Genomic DNA, 21,034 nt, shown 5'->3' with positions numbered 1-21,034 from the left:
GAATAAAACTTATTTCTTTAAGTTTAAGTAATTTTTGTGTATAAATATTTTAAATTGAGTGCTAAATGCTTCATTTTAATTCAAAAAATGCTTTTAACGTTAGTTTGTTAGGCTTTCGAAAGATGGCGCAAGTTACTAAACAACGTGCGGAAAGGAGGACAGATTCTTGCGCGCTTTTTCGCGCTTCTTTGACTTCCCTCCCCTCGCTTGACCTCAAGCAAGCCTTCAACCTGTTGCGTGTTGCACGTGCGCACGCACACCCGGCAGCTGGAGCTGCAGAAAGAGAGAGAGTCTCTCTTTCTCTCTCTCTACGAAGCGCTTCTCTCTTCCTACTACCATGCTGTTGGAAGGGAGAGAAGGCTCCTCCCCGTCCTCGCAAGATTAATAAAAAGAAAGAATGAAATAGTAAACACGAGGAGAACTGCAAAACTCGCGGAGTGCGAGCACTCGCTGTAAAAGCCGACCGCCCCGTCGGAGTGGTGCCGGAGCTGCGGCGAGCGGTGCGTGCTGGTGGTGAAGGCGGCGGCGTGCGGTTGTGGTGCTGTGTGTGGTGTGTCCGTGCGGCCTCGGCGCCGCACGTAGGGGACCAGCGATGGACGGCAGCGTGAGGCCGGCGACGACGTCGCCATGAAGTTTCTCAGCGTGCGCAAGGTGACCCAGGGCACGGCTTTGGCCGTGTTTCTGGCCGCCTTCTACGGAGCCTTGCTGCTGCTCGGCTGGCCGCCGCTCGGCCTCGACTGGCAGCAGCAGACGACGGCGCTCGTTGCAGACGACGCCGCTCAAGATGGCGGCGCACACAAGAAAGCAGCAGCAGCGGACGGAGAAGTTGCAGCGGCAGCAGCAGCTTCGTCCAACGTCAACAACAAGCTCGTGTTCCTCAGGGCACCGCCCGGGTTTCATCAGAGTGCTAGTCGCAGGGTGTTGAAGGGGGGAAACGACTTTGACAACGAAGTGGAGGATTACGCCGACCAGCCGTCAGGCGAAGACTTTGCTCCCGACAGTGTCGGGGCCGATGCCGACGTACGCGACGGCAACAGGTCGGCAGGCCAGCGTACTGCAGTCAGCGGTGGGACGGTGCCCGAGGAACCGCAGCGGTCGCCCACGACGCGGCTGGAGGACGTGTTTTTCAGTGTAAAGACGACGCGGACGTTTCACAGGACTAGGCTGGACGTCATACTCAAAACTTGGTTCGTCCTCGCACGCGAACAGGTGAGCATTTGCGATCGCATCGAGTGAACGTGCTGCGCGTGCTCGCGTACGTGCGTCGCTTGGTTTTCGCGCATCCAGAGAATTGTGCGTTTATCTGCACTTGCTGAGGCATGCGGCGAACGCGTACTCCCGCCGCGCGCTTTGTTGTCCGATCCATACGTAAGCAAAAACATATAAGGACTCCGGTCTAGGCAAGATACGCCCTCCTAACTGGAGACGTACAGCTACACACCTTTCGAAAATGACAGTTTACCTGTACATTTACATTTCCTTTCTCGAGCAATATGTACTACATTCCGCGTGTGGAATTCTGACGACGGCTGACATACACCGCAGATTATGCACTGATCAAGACAATGAGCTGTGCTGTGTGATTTGTGAATACTTTCTAATTGTGGTCGAAAGCCAGTGAAAACTCTCTAGGCACGGTATTTGTTATCCGCGCATGTCTCCTAATCGTTTCTGCGCTGGACGTTTACGTTTCTATGAATTAAGTCTGCCGCTAAACGAAGAAAGACTTTCTATGTGCTTTGCCGTGCCCGCAATTTTGCTCACGTACGCAAAAGCTGACCTGACACGACTAATAAAATCGTGCCCAAGTGACTGTCCGCGTAAAGCAGTACATGTGGGCGTGATCACGTGCTCCGCGTGCTCGCTTCACGTGCGCGTAGTGGCACTGTGCAGCGAATTACGTCACGAAGCAGCGTAATATGTTTACTTATCTTTTTTTTTAATTGCGCCTACAGTGCATAACGAAATCTGTCGTTCATTCCTCTTTTCTTTTCGATTAGGTAAGACTGGACATGAAATTACAGACACCCTTGACAATTCATTTGAGCCTATGCCACGAGGAACAGAACACTTTCACAGTACGACAATTCTACTTTAAAAAAGTTAAAACACATAAGAGAAATGTTCATCTATGTCAGTGGGAGCTCATATAGCATCGTTGTTTAACCATTAAACGAGGAACCGTAAGAACAGTATAGGTGTAATGAAGAAATGGAAAAAAATGTGAATGCTAGGCATTGCAACATACTCGGAGCAGGCTAACTAAATACAATTCGTGCACACAACGCATTTGCGTTTGAGTGGCAAGAGACAGGGAAGAACAACCGTGGCATCCGTACACTGCGTGCCTTTGTTTCGTTCACCAGAATCGCACATTTGAGAGCGAAACTTAAGGGATTCTTTTCAAGGTGTTCGTTGTGTCCGATATTCGTTGTAGTGAAAGGAAGGGGAATCGAATGCCAATAAACGTGCGGTCGAGCCTGCGCAATATGTGCGGCGCTTACCGAAACGCCGAGATGAATCTGGGACCCCGTTATGGACCTAAGAATGTACTGGTGGCAGGTGCACCCCACCCTACACCTCGCCACGAATAGGTGCGCACATGCGACTGCACCACGTTCAGTGTGCACAACTCGGTCTTGGCGCTGTCGGAGCCATGATGAGGTTCCAGGCGGCGTTGAGGGGAATGCCCAAGGCCGCGCCGTTGTTGATTTTTCTTTTCTGTTTTTTTTTTTCTTTTAGTGAATTTTAGGGGCAGCCGAGGGGTGCCGCGGGTGCGCCTGCTTTAACCTACGGGGTGCCTCAATAGCTCAACTTCTGGGATCTTTTCACTCTACAGAGCTAAGCGGGTTTGTCACGGTTCAAGCGCACGTGCGCCTCTTAACAATTGCCCCCCTCGGCCCGCGTAGGGCTACTGCAACCGACGATGCTTTGTGGCATCACTGACGTAGTGAAACTGGTCCCTCGGGAACCACGTTTTTGTGGGCGGAGCTTGTGCCCAAGACTGAAGGTTGCCACCGATAATGGCGACCGCCAGTAGTTTGGAGTTTATGCACACTGTGCTTCCGTGGGCGCAGTCAATGTGCACACACAGTGGAACGAGAGGTAAATCACGTAAAATTTACCGTTAACGCAGTGGGTTCGCACTCGCGAGCAGTGTATCAACTGAAGTTAACCATGGCCGTTGTCGCTGTACAGCCTAGTTGCTTTTTTCGTGGTACTACGGAAACACACTCGTCCGTCTAGTAACACTTCTATACCGCAAAACAGTGCAGATGCGAAGCTCTGGGTTACCGTATTACCGCACGGTAATTACGGAAGCACTGCGTGAGTGACCGTTCTTTTTGACGGGAGCTTTGTTGGGTCTGCGTTACAACTTACAATCGGTGCGAGTTCGAGAATGCAGTGCAAGCAACCATAAAATTTCCCTACAGAAATTGCTAGGGAACTATGGCGCTGCAATCGCTGACCTGTACCACGGGATTTGTGGGTAGTACGTGGATTGGCTTAATCTTCGTGGTTGTGGCTGCAAACGTCACTGCGCGGCATTACTTTCTACGCTTGCACGTTTAGCAAGAGCGCACCTTAGACGGCAGAAACGAGGTAGACGCTTATCTCTTGTCTACGCCTTTTGTCCCTTCTAAGACACGCGCTTGTTAATGCTGCAAGTATCAACCAGCTAGTTCAGGAACGCGTCCTTTTTGCGCACTTTTACTGCGCTTCAGCTTAATCCCCATGAAATAATTATTTTTTTCCCTTGCAGTGCGTGTAGGGTAATCAGTACCTGCACACTCGCATAATTTTTGCGAATTTCTTTTGCCTAATATTTTGTTGTCAATGGTCAGTTTCGCCGAGTCATAGAGCCGCATTTGAAGTCTGAAGAACGGAGTTTAGGCAATCACATTGGTACTGCGCGCGTCATTCCCTCGCTGCGGTGCTATTCTGTGCATCGCCAAATTCTGTCATATTCTGGAATTCTGCCATAACGGCATTTTGAGCCAATCAGAGAGGCCGTAGCAGCTATCTGGACCAATCCGAGCCAACAAGATGGCGAATCGTACAATTTGGCGAAATTCGAGATCGCGCAGAGTAGCAACCTTGGCTGGACCGCCGTACCCTGCAGCTCCCACAGGTAGCTCCCGACTCCCACAGCCAAAGATCCCTCGCGGGCAAATTTTGCCGCCAACTAGAGGACGTCATGTCGTCCCCGTTCTCCACTTTACTAATGATGACGATCGTCATTACGGCTTCCGCCATCACACCCAGGTGTCGCGACTGTCGGCAGGTAGCGAAATATAATGGGTCGGTCGGCGTTCCGTTTTTTCCGAGACACGTGTTCCTGGCGGAAGTAGACTAACGAGCTGCTACACGCCGGGGATTATAGCGGCGAAGGACGTAAGATGTAACCCACTCGGAAGTGGGCGGTGTGCCTCCCGGCAGTCTGGGTTCCGACCGGAAGCGGCACTGTGGGCGACTTCCGGAAGGCGCACGGTGGCGACTGCGCAGAAATGCTTACTGCCCGAAACCCGGAAACCAGCGCCCAAAAGCTCGTGCAATGTCTGGCCTAGCGACGCTCGTTGCCAAAATCGGGAAACGTGTCCGTACGCGAAGTGTGCGTCGAGCCGGTGGATCCCGACGCGACACCACGCCCCCCCCCCCCCCCCCCTACCTCCGTGTACGTGTGCGTGCCGTTCGTGTTACGCAACTGAATTATGCGGCGTGCGGTCGTCGTGTCGAGGATATGTGTTGGCACATCCCGCAATGACATTTCCGTGACTTCGTGCGCGTCAACTGCGAGAAGGCGTTGGGCCCACCGCACGGCGAACGTCTGCTTTGTATTTTCTTTTTTCTTGCGTTGTTTTATCCCTCGCCTCGTTTCGTGTGCAACCGCTGTTAAAGAGGGGCTCCGACTAAACACGAAAAGTACTTGGGCTATTTCACTTGTCTTCTTAAAGGGGTACCGCGGAGAGGTTATGGCGAAGCGGGCCGAAAGAAGTAAATGCGTAAGTAATACACAAGAAAAATGAGGAGGGGAGGGGGGCTGCTGTGCACGCTTATTTGTCAGTCTTGTCATTTGTCTCAACTTCCGTGTTTTCTTTCTTTCCCATTTTGTGAATGTGAGCAGCGGCTTTTCCTGAATCTTGCGACGTCCTTGCTATTGTTGTTCAGTGTTTCGTAATTTCCGGTGCACAGACTCCATTGCAGGCGAGGCTGTATTTTAAGCATGTGGGGAGGGTCTTTCTTCTTCCTTCCCTTTCATTTCTAAAGAAAAAAAAAATATGATCTACCGTTTTACGTCCCACAATCTCGCTCTGATTATGGGGCACGCCCTAGTGGGGCACTCCGGCTTAATTTTGACCACTCTAGGTTTTTTAACTTGTACCTAAACCTCACTGCATGAGGGTTTTTGCATTTTGCCCCCCTTAGGTATCTGGCCGCCGCGGTGGTAATCGAACCGGCGACCTCTAGGTCAACAACGCAATCTTTCTTGAAGGCAGCTTTTATTATTATTTTTTAATCTAAGGTGGAGGCGCTTGTTCGGCCGCACGCCGAGTCAGAATAAGCATGACTTAGATTATAGTTATCAGCGATTGCCGAGGGCCTCTACTCTATAGTGATGCTCCCTTGCAGCCGACAAGGTATCCGCTAGCTACGTATCATTTTATGTTTCTTAATGTAGTGTAATAACTTTGTTTACCGATAAACTATTTACTGGCCTTGGCCAGAAGCTGTTGCGCTCACTGGCGTCGTGGAGAGTTTGTATGGTGTTGCGGCTTCACCGAGCAATTTTTTTTTATTCGGCGTTGTATTGTGCAGGTGATAAGCTCGCGGCGTCGTTGAAAGGCAGCGATATGTATGTGGAACTTATGCGCAACCTATAGTGAAGAAAATATTGTTTTTTTTTAATCTCTTTTGGCACGCATCTAATTCTGCAGAAGCTTGGAGACTCGTGCAGGTGGTTTTTTTCGTACAAAGTTAGGGCTCTTGGACAACATCTTAAGAAACTTCAGGAAACGTTAGGCAAAGAAATCTGATGCTCTTCGAGCCTTGACGCCGAGTTCACAACCAAATATTATTCAGTCCCAAAATCACGTCACATCCTGTATTTCTCGTGAAGCATGAGTGATGAAACCAATTCTGGTAGACCTCTTCGTGCCGTGGTCTGGAAGGGCTGCTCGGGATTATTGTCGGGATTATGTCGGGATTATTCGGTGGATGTCTGTCAGTCATTCATGGTGCGAGCAATAGTCAAGCAGGCCTCGAGGGTAACTAATAGATATACAGTGGAACCCCGTTCATACGTTTTTCACCGGACCGGGGAAAAAAAACGTAACAGCCGGGAAAACGCAACAGTGAGGAAAGCTTCGAAAATGAATGAAAAAAAGTGCAGCTTCAACTATAGACAATTTATTTCCACAGAGTGCGCTTAGGACCTAAAAAAAAGTCCAGAATTGTGGCTTGCCGTTTCTTTCGCTCGCTAGAAATCACCACACGTTTCTCAATAGCCTGGAAGGCCGCATTGCTGTCAGCGTCGCTGTGAGGTGCGACGTACCTGCGGAGGAGGTCCAGAGCCGCAACGGCTTTTCGAAAGCTACGATTTGGCAACTCCCCGGCATCATGCGGCTCGTGCATCGCAGTCTGCGACTTCACTCGCGACCGAGATCCCAACGATCTCGGCGATGCTCTGACACTCTGACGTCCCGACAACAACATCCACGGCGACGTAGTCGTCGTATGTGACCGCCATTTTGGCTTTTGGCGAGTTTTGGCCGGGCTTGGCTATGGAGCTGGCTGCAAGAAGCCGCACGCCAATTCGATGGCGGCCTCTCGAACTGGCGTGCGGCTTCTCGCAGCCAGTTCCATAGCCAAGCCCGGCCAAAACTCGTCAAAAGCCAAAATGGCGGTTGGAGCGCGTTGCCTACTTTAGCCCAGGCGGGTTCGGGGGGCTAAGTTGCGACGTATCATGCGGGAACGTTTTCACAGCTACGACGTAACAGCGGGGTTCCTTATACACTGGATCCTATGGAAGCTATGCCGGGACCGGATGAAAACGACGTAGCAGCCGGGAAAACGCAGCAGTGAGGAACGTAACAGCGGGGTTCTACTGTATATTGCTGGACGCCGAACATTACAGAGCTTTAGGGCAGTGCATAAATGTACTGTAATCTATGGAACACCGGCCGGAGACGTCGGTGGTAGCAGCGGCGTTGGTAGCGTCGTCTTGTGACGCTTTCTTCGACCACAAGGCGTTAAAAACCTTTTCTGTGTCGCACCATTGTTCTCTCAGAAGGGGGAAGAAGTCTACGATAATTATTGTTACTGCTGACGCCTCTGCAAGAGTAGTAGGTAGGGCATGGCCGTTGCAATGTGTGTGCTCTAGCTTCCATCAGCACCACAAGATGTCGGCCACCGGCGATTGTGGACACGTCTCTGCACCAGGTACTCCATGAACTGTGATGCGGAGAGCCAAGCCGAGCTCGATTCGTTGGTCTTTTGAGCCAAACAACGTCGAGTGGTAACTACCACCACACTGTTCTATGTTCATCACGGAGAGGTCATCGCGCGACCTTTTTCGTGGAATGTAAGGAGCTGAGGTGGAGGGGGGCAGAGAAGGTCGCTGCCTTGGTGGGGTGGCATCGCGGCGTTGTTCCTGTTGGTAGACAACCCGTGATGCCGCACCATCTGCGTCGTTCCGAGTGGCCCGACCTCGGCGCTAAACTCCCCGCTTCGAGACGGGTCGCCGCTCTCTCCTTTCCCCCAAGGAAAAAACGTGCTCGCGCGCGGTGGGTCTCGCCTTTGTCGAACGAGCGCCAGCGCACATACCCCGGCGACACGTGCGGCATTGTGATGCACACGAGGGTGGTGTAGCGGGGGACGGGTTGTTGTTGTGTAGCGGTGTTCCTCCCCTTGGGAGCCAACGACCCGCGCGGGCGAGTAAAGCCCCCGTCACTTTGCACGAGAACTCTAGTGGGTCGTAGAATGACGCCGAGTTAGTTGAACCAGGTTTCTCTCGGAGGCCGGGTTGTGTTGCTGCAAAGCTCCACGTGACCAGCAGAGGTCGAACAAGAGAGGACTCGTGAGCCAGCGTTTCTCCAAGAGGAGCTGACTTCGTCAGTTCCACAATGGTTGTCAACGAAAACGAGCGAACGAGACGCATACACGAGCTGCAAGGAGTGCGCTGGACGAATGTTGGATTAACAAGCGCACTTTATTGTTTACATAAACATGGAAGTTATCGCCGTGCTTGGCGCAGGCTAATCCAGCATTCCTCCCGTGTACTCGTTGTGTTTTGTTGTGTACGCGTTTGCTTCGCTGGTTTTCGTCTTGGTTGATCGCCTACCAACTGGACCAGCACTTAGCCTTGCTGCAACGAGAGTTGCGAAGTCCTTTTAGAAGTTGGCTCCATGCAGGAGCATGTACTTTTGTTCAACCACCGTAAATCACTTCAACTCTCCCTGTTCCTGTGAACCTCTTGTCCTTTGAGGCACCGAGTTCTTCGCGTAGTTCACAGTTGGGGCCTGTCAAATTTCGATTGATGTTCACGATATCCGGCTGCTCGTTACGGGCCCTTCATATTCTGACATGGGTACAGAGGCTTGGGCGTGTTGCTAATTCAGCGTAACACAAGCTCAGCTCAAGGAGACGGGGTTATCGTAGAAAGGCACTCACGCCGCTGCCTCAGATCGTTAGAATATCGGCGCCAAGTTATGGGACAGCCAATGTCCACTTGATAACTTGTTTTCTTGCGCAGTATTCCGCACGAGATTCGCCGTTATACTCGCAGTAATGTTTCCTATCGATATTTTTTTCTAATTGATCATGTGCATGGTCAACTATCTCTACTCCGCCTCGTTTAACTTGTGCTCAAGGCCACGAGGACGATACCGTCGCCAGTGGTGTCTTGCATACTTTCGTTCCAGTGGCTCCTTATAATTATGTTGTTTTTTTTTTTTATGAAGTGGACCGGCAGAGGCCAGGAACAATATGTGGTTAAATATTCAGTACGGTAAGTTTGCGCGAAATCTGCCTAAATTTCCGCCCCACGCGCAGCATTGCTCATTTTTGTCTCGGTGTGCCCTCGTTCACTGGAGACATATTTGACACGGGCTCGAAATTTGCCAGCAGCTTTCTTTTCTCGCAGCTTCGCGCGACCTCTCAACGCTCACGAAAGAAAACTGCAGAGTCTGTATGATCCGCATGCGCATTGGCGCGCACGACATGCACTTTGGTACCGTTTCGATGTCGATTCGGCTTTGCCCTTCGGATAGAGTCGCCGAGTAGCCGGAACACACACACACACACACACACACGGGAACAAACAATAACAAGCGAACAACAAAGAACTAAACGTCCAAGATTATCGTCACGCCCTATAATATTCCTATCTGCGCTTTCCTCTGCTCGTGCCTCGTTGCTGCCATCCACAAACCCCAGCGTACACTGTATACCGAGCATGCGTATGTTTTGGACACTCGATGGTAATGCGCTCAGTGGTCGACGCACTGCAAACGATGCACTGCGTTTGCAACCCGTCAGCGTAGTGCGCTTTCCACTGTCTTTTCGCGCTGTCACGTCGATTCGCCTCGTCCTGTTCCTTCTCTCCTTTTTTGGCTAGCGGTGTGGGAAGTCCCGGGGGTGGAGGTGGAACGCTAGCGCGGCTTGACAAATTTTGTTCTCTCCGTCGTGTTCCGCGCTCATTAAACCTTGCCGACTAGCGCACGGCGGGGGGAACACTCCCGCCGTCCGAAAGTCCGCTGGTCACCTCCGTTTCGCTATTTTGGGGTGATCGGTGGCAAAATGGAGTCTGGTCTACTCAGGCAGGAGGGCGAAGTGGGAGGAGGGATCGTTGGCTGATGGGAACCGATTTCGCGGTGTTTCCCGCTCGCTTACAGTTGTCGCGGCGAGGACCGTGTATAAGCTGCACGCTCATGGGAATTCTGGCTTTCAAATTGAATAAAGGCGTAATGTGCGCTCGTTGCTGCGTGCTCGTGGAAGTGTGCGCGGGGGAGGGAGGTGAACGGGTGTCGCTGAGGGGTGATGATCTGCGCAAGGGGATTGGGGAGGAGAGACAGGAAGGACGCTTTTGGGAAGAATGGTGGGGGGATCAGTTTGACTAAATTTGCGGGGGGGGGGGGGGGGGGTTGGTTCCTTGCCTGGCAGGGGGAACGGGGCTGTGTGGGTGGCTGTTATTCAACGCGCGTGTGTCAACGTGCGTTAATGGCGCGGCAATGAACGCTGCTCCCCCGGGAACCGGCGTGGGAAAAGAAAGTGGGCGCTCCGCCTTTGCGAGCGCGTCGCATCAGGCGAGGGGGACGCGTGGTTAAGTGAAATGCGCTCTTTCGCGCGCGACGTTTGCAGGCGGGTAATTCGACACGCTGGGGAGAGGAGGGGCGTGAAAGACTGCGGCTCTAGGAATCGTTGCCGAACTTCGGTGCAGGCGAGTTCTGAGGCTCCAGTGTCGTTGACTGCCAAACAATGTCTCACAAAGCCTGGGAAAACCTGGGGAAAACAGGGAATTTGAAAGTGCCTACGCAGTGGAAGCAGACTTCCGCAGGCAACCGCGTACGTTGCTTGCTTTCGTGCGGGGATTCCTAAGGTTTCGATTTGATTCCTCAGTTTCTTCCGAATTGATGCGGCACAAGTTTACTAAATCGAAGCTTTCGATTCCGACTTTGTCGCACCGCAGCTAGCTGCATTGGTGCGACTTAATCAGTTCTAGTCATTTTAAGTGCGGAACCGTTTGTGGTTTCAACGTGGTGTGAGCCTCTTTCTCTTCCGATGACTGAACACAAGTCACACCGCGAAAGAAAGATAAATATTGGGACCCAACCGGCGCTCAAATGCGCTGTAGCGTGTGCTGACGCCCCATGAGGAGGAGGGTGCGCGTGTGCAAAAAAGAGAAAAAAAAAACATTCGCCTATCTCGTTGAATTTTTCGTTTTCTTACTTCGGGAGGACGAGGATGTCTTGCTCGGAGGGGCACTTAGAGATGTGGCGACGGGCCTGGCACTCGTGTTCATACGCTCGCTAGCACAAGTCGCGGACTCGCTCTTAGGCCATATCACACGCGTGTCATGCGCCAACGGCTGTTTCGCGTTCTTGGCGCCGCTTTTAGCGTGGTTTTCCTTCTTCAAGCGCTCGTATTACGCCCCACTCTAGCACTACACTTGAGCGTTGTCATGTAACGATCGCGGTGGTATGCCACGCCGCCCTCGTTCGGACGAAAGAACTTCGGCCGTAACGAAGAGAAGGTTGCCAAGAAAAAGAAGAAGGGAACGTCCACAAGGGAGATAGCAGGGGTCTGTTAGGAGCTCTAGAGAGAATAACATGACGGACGGAGACCCCTCGAAGGTTGGACGTAAGCCAGAAGCAGCCGAGAGTGAGCTGAGAGTAGGATACCGGAGGTGCCAGAGAGGAAGGGGCACTTGCCGAAACGGGAGGAAATCCTGCATGTTGGGCCCCTGCCCTCTGCTGTAGAAAGCAATGTTTTTATAGGAAAGTGGTATCGCAGCGAGCATCGCCGTAGTGACGCTAAATACAAATGTGGAGTTAAAGAACAATGTATGCCAACTTTATTATGAGTGGAGATTTGGTAGACTGGGAAAGATGGGAAATTGAAAGACGTATGGTGACGCCGTCGTGAAATCTCCGCACTAGCTGCCCCCGTGACGTCATGCAATTTCACGGCGTCTACTTTAAATATACAATTAATGCTCCCCCCGCCACACACAAAAAGAAAAGACAACGAAGCATGTTAAGAGCGCGCTCAGCGAATTAAGATCGTTATCTAACATACATTCGGGAGATGCTTTGTGAAAGAAGTCGCTCATTTTCTTCCCCATGGTTCGTACGGCTGAATGCGCGACTGCGGGTCATGCTTGTGTCGCTTGTCAAATTGTTCGGCCGTCTGGCCCACCGGGCGTATCTCTTGATTTTTTGTTACATATGTCCTTCGGGAAGGTTGTATTACATCTACTGTGAAGTCCAGATTCTCCAGCACTGTATTTTGTGGTGTCCACTGCGGCTTCCTATCCGCATCTCAGAAACCGCTATACATGTATTCATCATTGTGAACCAACAAATCAACCGTCGGTGGTGTCCGTTTGCTTTACAGGTACACATTCCTTGTAGGAGTCATCGCTGCAGCGCCTTTCACAATACGCATACGAAAAATATAATTTTGACCGCAAAATACGGAATCGCTTGTTATACGAGTAATTTCGTTCCTGTTGTCGTTTACCATTGAAAAATGCTTACAGGGCACTAGAAAGCAAGGAACTTCCTTGGGAATATTCAGTGGGCGTAAGAAAGGCCGAGTCACGCAATAAAACTTCGAAAACTCGTAATGTCACACCGACGTCGTCGGCGCCGATATTGAAGGGCGAAATAATGTCCTGACCGTCGTTTTCTCCGCCAACGATCAGCCTTCTAGCGCTAGGGAAAGGCAAAGCGGAGATTTTAAGAGAACGTCTGTGGTAGCTTAAACTTGTTTATTTCGGGAAAAGCTCGCTTCCGCTTTTCTCGCTTGCAGGCTTGTCTTAATCGGTCCTACACAGGCCCAGCGGTCCCCCCCCCTCTCTCTCTCTCTCGTTGGTTGCGGTGGCGCCGAAACGGGGCTGCCGTGTTCTTTGCCAGGCGCTGTCCTCGACCGTGTCGCCAAGGCGGCGAGATTGCGCGCGCAAAAGACGCGCTGTCTGGCGTCCTTATCGCTTATCGCGGCGGCAGAAGCTTATCCCGGAAGCGTATGCGTCCGCGCTCTTCAAGGGCGACGCCGTTCCTCTGGCCGTTCCCGCCGTGCGGCCCCATAATTTGCGATTGTTCGGCGAGTACACGTGGCCGTGTCTGCGGCTGTGTGCGTAGGGTGACAGCATTTGTGCCGTTGGAGAACACATAAAAGGCGGCTCTGTGCGATATATATATATATATATATATATATATATATATATATATATATATATATATACGGGGTTAATAGGCATTTCAATCGGGTTATGGGACTAGCGCTACAAATTTAGTGTGCAGCAAGGACAAGATTCCGTCAAAATCGCATTTCCGAAGAATATAAACCAGTAGATTGCAGCAAAAGCTGATATAATATACCTGTATTCAATGTTTTCGCGTTGTAACGAACTACCACGTAATTGTAATAATGAGAAGAAGCCATTAAAGATTTTGTTAATTGGGCATTAATCTGGCCACCTGGGTTTCCTTTCTTTTTACGTGCACCCAGTGCACGCTACACGAGAGTTTTTTGTGTTTCACGCCCCCCATCGATATACTACCGCCGCAGTCGGGATTTGACCCCGCGACCTCGGACTTCGACGCAGCTCTTCGCCATAGCCGCGAGGCCACCTCGGCGGGTATTATGAACCCCTCTGCTGTGGCGAGCAATACGAGCGAGAACACGCGAACGCGTGGCAAATGGACTCGAAACCGAGATACGCGGATTGCGCTGTCGAAAACAGAGGGGAAAGGGGGACGCTCTGCCGCTCGCTGTCTGTTGGCACTCCCACCGCGCCTGCGTTTGTGGAAAACGGCAGCTTACGGCATTTCACTGGCCGCCGATAGCCGATAAGGCGGTAACGTGCACAGTAACTTACAGCGAGTCACTTCCTTTTTTCTTTCATGCTTTTCTTTCGTTACTTATTTCTTTATTTTTTTGAAAGCGCAGCTCTCAGGCGCCCCTTCTTGCGTTTAGCGTAAGGTATATTCAGATTGTACCCCCCATAGAACCTGATGTATATCTTATGGAGCGCATCGTGGCCACGCGTTCCAGGCAGATGGACAGATTTCCCGGGGACGTAGTTCCCGAATGTCTACGCTTCAAAGCAGTGCTGCTATTGGCCACGCTTCGGTGCACAAAGCTATCAGTAACAACAATAGCGAACAGCTTTATCAGTGTGAGCTGCCCGTGCGGAGTTCCGCACTTTGTATAAAGAGACAGATGCACGGTCGGAGTGCCAACAGTTATGTGAACAGTGTCCTCCTTTCCACTTTGTTTCCGACGGCGACCGCCTCGTGTCGCCAGTAGCAGGGTTCGAGGCTATCTGACACGCGCTCCTGTGTTGCCGCTCGTATTACTGTACTGTACTGCCTCCGTACTGGCATATTACTCACGCTAGTACCTGTCGAATAATAAATTAACAAATGTACGTTGCATTTTGCCGCACTTCTTTTTTTTTTAATTCGAGAACGACGCCAGTGCTATTCCATATTGTACCGAACAATGTTAAAGTCTACTAACAACCGAAGATATGAATGCATCTCTTGAAACATGGGGCTCACGAAGTCAGTGAGTCATTTGAGATACAAAACGAAGAGCACTAAACAGAATCGCGCTCACGATATGGTTAACATAATCAACGAATTTAAGGTTACTGTCAAAATAAACACCTAGATCCTCTGTTACATTCCTTGCTTCGTAAAAAATCGGAAATAGCGTTCTTAAGAACCCGAAGAGTCAACTTGAAAAGCTTGCGGAACCTTTTTGACTCCGAAACGGCCCAGAGAGGGAAACGCACTTCGTAATCCGTGGCGTCACAGTGAGGTCCAGGCCCTGAGGTGCTCGCGAAATTTGAAAAGGGGAACTTTCGCCTTCGTTTTTCTTCAGTAACGATCAATCCTCTTGCCGCCAAATAATAAAAAAACAAAGTTTTCGCAAAATACTTCACCAGTATTTAGCCTTGCTCTGCATAGCGCGGCCATGTCAAAGTTCGTGCCTCAGAAATATATACTTGCCACGAAAAATGATTGATTTCGCTAAGGAAGAGCAAATACAAACTCAAACGTGCACACAGCGGGTGCTGGTCTGATGATGATGATGATAATAATAATAATTATTATTATTATTATGACGATGTGCATTTAGAGCTTGGCTCACACTCAGTATGGACGATAAGCCAAGAATCGCAGGGTTGTACGCACAGTTAATGAATTTAGAAAAAAAAAGAAAGCAAAGAACTTGAAAAGGTAGAACTACGAATAAAAGAGTAGCGGGTAATAGAGAAATGAGAATAGATAAATGGGTGATTATACTTTCAAAGAACTAAAAGAAGGGAAATTCTTTGAAGAATTTAGAATGGAAGGAATTAAGAAAAGTTTAAATAGGAACGGCAATGTAAGTAAGGATTAGCACGATGTCCGTTTTGTCTCTCCTGTTCATTCCTGTTTCCTTTTCCTTAGGACCCTAAACCATGTTTCGTGATGCTAGTAGATAAATTTCAGCAAGAATGTATCGTGTCGACTTAGTCATATGCAAAAAAAAAAAGACAAAAGAACGCATGCATGGTGCATCTGCCATTTTTTTTACCTCAGACTTCGAGAGAGAAAAGAGAGCGATGATGAGGCTGGCTCTAAAAAATGAGCTTCGAAGAGGCTCAGAAGCAAACAAAAACGCCAACGTTGTCTGCTTTCCCCCCAGAGTACCCCCTAACCTGCCTGGCACTTTGTTAAAAGACGACCCGCGGCCAGGCATGCGCTCTTGGCACTACTTTCCAGCGGCGGCAATTACCCTTGGCAATTTCTCTCTCTCTCTCTCCAAATAGCGGCCACCGCCCGGACAGGAAGATCGCTGGAGCGGAACGGCCCCCTTGACCTGTCCCACGGTCGGCAGTGGTTGTATAAATGTATCTAGTATTATTACATAAATAGCCGTGCACGGTAGCACCAGGTGCTACCAAGTTCAGCCATCATTAAAGCTGTTATGCTAAAGGTGAGCCTCGCTATACATAATATCGTCTGCTGTCTGGCCTTTAAAGGTGTGCTAAAGAAGAAAAATTAGCCGAGTTGTATCGGCAAAACGCCGCTACAATAAGAAAGAAGTAAGGCGCTCTTGTCCACGATTCAAAGTACAACAACGCGACTTCTTGAACGAGGAAAAAAAAAACAAGCAGACAAGGACAAGCACTGATTTCACGAAGACGCGCGGTTACATATACTTTTAATCGTGCAGAACCAAGCAGCCCAATCTTTGACAGCGCAGAGGGGTATAGGCGCCCCACGACAGTGCACGGTGGCGACTACACAGCGGGTGTGTCTTTGCACTGTGTGTAGCTCACGTCATGCAGTGCCAAACTAGCCCGCCAGTCTATTGTTTCCAACCTAAAGATTAAAATTAAATTATGGGATTTTACGTGCCAAAACCACTTTCTGATTATGCGGCACGCCGTAGTGCAGGACTGCGGAAATTTCGGCCACCTGGGGTTCTTTAACGTGCACCTAAATCTAAGTGCACGGGTGTTTTCGCATTTCGCCCCCATCGAAATGCGGCCGCCGTGGCCGGGATTCGATCCCGCGACCTCGTGCTCAGCTGTTTCCAACCTACGACGTTGCTTATACCGGGAAAAATAGCCACGATAAGCCAGGCAAGATTTAAAGAAGAAAAAAAAAACGGGAGAGACGGGTGGCGACGCCGACTCGAAGTTACCGTACCAGCTTCCCGCGACGTCACTGACTTTTTCTTCGACAGCGTCTTCTAGGGCCTATATGGTTCATTTCTTGCCCGTAAAGACGACCTTCACGGCTTACTGAAAGAGGCGAAGAATGATTTTAATAAGTTTCAAGAACATTTAATGAGCCACAACGTTCGAAATACCAGCAAAATATGTGGAACCCGTGACGTCACACCGCTGTACCGGCGCTCGGGTTTGGGCGCAAAATTTAAAAAATATGGAACGTCGACTATTTTTTTTTCTCATAGCATAAGCAAGCGGTCACAGGGAAGTTACCGAGAATATAGCTTTCAAATAGTGTTTTGTCTGTATAAACGCATGTAGTGTTTCCCTTTAGCTACCCGTTTATCAGTGAAGAAAACACAAACGGCGGTGTATAAATCACGACCTACTGTATTATATTACGGTAGTAGGTCGTGGTATAAATTATAGGTGTCATGGAAGCCCACGAAGCAGCTCCTCTTTTTTCTTCCTAAGCTGTAGAGCTGGCGTAGCGTTGCTGTCAACGTCCGCAGGCAGCCCACACACGAGCTAAATGATCCAGTTATTGTTGTTTGGGCAGAAAGCCAATTCCGTTCCAGCTATGTACGGTGGATGCGTTAGCGGGTCGAAAGTCTGTTCCGCGGAGTTCAGAGCGTTTTGTGGTCCTCCTAACAATCGCCTACGCCGTCAGCACAGCGTTCCTTTCTTGCTGTAAAGCCACGTAAATCACAAATGTACTCCTCCCTCATCCCCTCTTTTATGTAATTCCTACGGGCATCACATAAGGAGAGAGTCAGTGACGCGCTTAGTATCGGCTCGAACGAAACTGCAGTGAAGCGTTCTTTAACTAACTCGAGTTACGAAGCCACTTGTTTAGGTTGGGAACGAAACGCCCCAATTTATAGCCACCGTCCCGGAATGTTAGCACTACATACTTGGCAACTAGCGCGTAGTGTCCTGGCTTTGCGACGCGCTTGGCTTTGCGACAGTGGCACTGGGAGACGTGCACCCACAAGCGCGACGCCTGCTTGACTTGATCCGCTTAACCTGGCTACATGAACCACCTCCGTGCAGCAGGTCTGCTTCTTTTCTTTCTTTCCTTCTTTCTTTCTTTTTTCTTGACCGGCCGCGAGCAGCGGGAAGCGGAGTGCTCTCCGATCTGGGGGGGGGGGGGGGGAGGGGGGGATAGGCGAGACACCTCACTCGGCTGCTTCGCAGCGCACGACGCGTAATTCCGGCAGTTTTTCTTCGTCATGCCCCTCTCCCGCTGGAGCACTCCTTCGAAGCCGGCGTGCTCTCTCTTGGGTAAACCAGCACGCGCGCGCGCTAGGCTTGTTTTGCCACGAGCACCTCGCGGCTACTGCGTAGTGACCGCCGCCCGCTTCCTGGACGGTGCCGGGGGGAAGAACCGAGGAGGAGGAAGGAGCCCGCAGTGCCAACCGGCCGTGGTGGGGGGAGGACACGGGTGCAGCTCGCCCTCTCTGCGCCGAGCTTGCGTGCTCCACGGTGGTGGCGGACGGACGGACCGCGTTTTGTATCTTCTTTCTTTCTTCTCTGCCGCCTTCGTTTACCGACGCTTGTCTTTTCTTCATGCAGTAGATAGTTCGCAGTGGACGACCGGTACCCCCCGGTTCTCTGGCAAGACGTGCTCGCCTTTCACTGCCATCGCTCTGGGTGGAGGTCTTTCTTTCTTGATCGGTAGCTGCAGGATGGTCGACTGGCCTTCCCTCGCCTTCGCCCAAGGGGTTTCTGAGAAATCCGGGGCCCCACTTCGCTTTACTTTGTTTTGTTTTTGTTTTTCTCGTTTTTGTTTGCGAGGGCTGTGTTTTGTCGCTATGGGCCCCCAGCGTGCTCGTTCCTGCGCGTTGCACCTCCATTTCATTTGACGGAACACATAGTTTCACGGGAAACGCCAGTTTGTCGCTTTATGCGAACTATAGGTGGCTGCGGAGGGATTCGTTGTACGCGTTATTCTAGTGCTGCAGATGAAATGACTGAGAGGGTCCAGAGAAACAGTCTGAAGTGGTGTATGCACATAAAGTGAACTTCGGCCTTCGTTTTCTTCACTAGTAACTAATATTTCCCCTCCAAATAAATGCGGACGCAGTCGTGAAACGATACGGCACGCTTTTGGGAAGTCAAGTGGAACTATGATGCTTTCAAAAATAGTGTAGCACACTTTGAGACTTCGTGGGACCGGCTCCAAATCCAGACAGCTGACGGTCATCTGATAACGCCGACTGGGATCTTCACGTTGTTCAGCAACCCAGTAGGCAGGATTGGCCAAGAAGTGGAGGCCATAGATTCCACGTTACAATCGAAAATAACTTTTCAGTGGTGATACAGAGTAAACGATAAAGAAAGGCGAAATTAGACTTTCGATGATAAGGATGCTGCCCCCATTGTATTCTGGACGGAGATGCTATTTCTGCCTGCCCCACATGGGCCTCTGCTCTCTTGCTCCGAGCTCGAGCAGCGAGATGGCGTCTGATGTGCCCCCCCCCCCCCGCTCCCCTCTCCCCTCCGACTACAGTATGCTTTCTACTGCCAATCGTCCTTCCACATCGGTAGTTCGAGGACTCCTGTTACGCACAGTGCTCGCGCATGCGCAGTCACGGCCCTCCTTCCTTGACGGTCCACTCGACTCGGAGGCGGAACAAGAATAACGCGCGTCGCCTTCCGTGATAAGTGGTGCATGCGGCCGGACCATCCGAGCCATTTGCGCTGTCCGCTGTGGCGAATGGCGGCGGGGACGCTCGGAGCCACCCTTCTCTCTCTCTCTCTCTCTCTCTCTCTCTCTCTCTGCTTGCGGCGTGCAATCTTAAGTGGACCTGATTGTGTGTGGCGATAATGACTGTCCAGAGGAAGAGATGTCGCGGAAAGCGGATGAAGTGGCAGAGAGGACGCTCAGCTCCGCTCACTCCGCCGCAGTTCTGTGCAGTTTCGCCGTAGGCCTAATGCACTCGGGAACGCGGAAAGATGGCGTTTCACAGCTTGGGAGTGAGAGAGATAGTAAAAAAATAAAGTCTGTTGCTGCGGCAAGCATCATGTGCTCGCAAATTCAGGAGAGCTTGAGTCAGCCAAATTAAGGCACATCTTTGACCCCCTTCGCTACTCCCGACGTCGTTAGTCAACGCGAATTGGAATGGCGGGAGGGCGAGGGGAGGGCGCGCGTTCGGATGGTGGCACAAGCGCGTTTGAGTGCAGCAAAGACGATTTATTCGCTTCAAAACAAAAGGCGCGCCGACATTGAACACAGCGCTCGTACTAATGACGCGCTTGAGCTGGTTACAAACGACTCGGACGCAGACGCGGCACGAAGCTGTCTTTCATAGCCTCAGAGTTTGTCAGGAATGACTCGGTGGCCTTGTCCTTAGTCGTGCAGGACGCACTCCCGCGCGCAGTCACGGCAAATGACTGCCGAGTGCTCGGTCATTTCGTGTAGATTGAGCTAACAAATTGCGGTAGTCCACGTGCAGCGGTGGTCTCATCATTTCAGCGATAGTGTGATCTCCATAGTCTGTTCGAAAGGCTGTGGGAAGCGTAAAGAGGTTGCGCAGAACGTGAAAGCCTTTGCAATTCACGTTTGTTGCAGTTTCTTCCGGGATTAGCTGAGACGTCCAACGCGACACTTGCCTGTTCTTGCAACCATGAGTGGGAAAGTTTCCGCGTTCTTCTAGTTCCTCTCCTTTTGATTTCAGTCTAAGGTCATTCTATAGACATCGCCGCAAGCAAACTTCCCGCGTTGATCGGTCGAGGCGTATACAACGCCAGAGTCTGCCGCACTGCACGGTACTGGCGAGGCATAGCGTATGGTCAAATCGACAGCCGCCTGTTCTTCCTCCTTCCCTCCTTATCTGGGTTTTTTATTGTGTCCGTATTCACCTCACTTGCCATTGGCGATGGAGATAAGGTGCCAGTTGTCCACTTTGTTGCCCGGCCGTAGCTGTCTCCATCGCATACACCCCCCCCCCCTTTTTTTTTTTTTTTTTTGTTGTTGTCTCATATCACGGAGTGCGCTGTAGCGCGACTTTCAAGCACCCGTAGATTTATTCAGCTCGCCGGTTTTGCCTGTAGTCGTCGACCTGGCACTTTCGTATGGACCTTTAGGAAACGCTTTTAGCGTGAGCGTTTGCCAAATTATGTCTGCATTATGGTCTTATCCGTTTGCACTAGCAGGGAATGCCACCCAGCTTTAGAACGAATAAATGAACTAAGATAAAGGTTGGATTTTAAGAGCACCCCTTTTACCAAGAAAGACGATATATATCAAAACGTTTATTCAAGAAAGAAAAAGAAGAGTGCAGAAAGCGAGTGGGTGGAGGCCCTATTCCAGGGCCGCCCCACTGGCTTGAGCGGTCCGCCGTGCCTAGTCGAGGAGCGCTAGTTGCATCTCCCGATCCTCGCTGGCGAGCCAAGTCTCCCGCTGCTCCCTTCTGGAAATCTTGCCGGCTATTTTATAATTTTGGGTGGCCTGTTAGCTGGCAATACCACGTAATGTGGGCGAGAGTTGGCCGGCCTCCGCACCAAGGACAGCGAACGCTGCACAGCGTTGGGTGAATGGCATGTTTCAAAGAAAGGTTTAGAAATGTGCGCGTCTGT

At 50.9% G+C, this 21,034-nt stretch overlaps 1 protein-coding gene across 1 annotated transcript in view; it reads left to right on the top strand.

The window, feature by feature from the left end:
* The first annotated feature begins 231 nt into the window (after positions 1-231).
* Positions 232-21,034, top strand: part of fng (Fringe glycosyltransferase) — a 116,007-nt gene continuing 95,204 nt past the window's right edge. Inside the window, exon 1 of the mRNA XM_075702487.1 lies at positions 232-1,209. Within this exon, the coding sequence (XP_075558602.1) occupies positions 628-1,209 (582 nt within the window). The 5' untranslated portion in view covers positions 232-627. The remainder of the gene's footprint in view (positions 1,210-21,034) is intronic.

Source organism: Dermacentor variabilis, chromosome 8, assembly GCF_050947875.1.
Source record: "Dermacentor variabilis isolate Ectoservices chromosome 8, ASM5094787v1, whole genome shotgun sequence".
NCBI classification, from domain to species: Eukaryota; Metazoa; Arthropoda; class Arachnida; order Ixodida; family Ixodidae; genus Dermacentor; species Dermacentor variabilis.
Note: the sequence above shows the minus strand (reverse complement) of the source record. Positions and strands in the feature narration are given on the sequence as shown.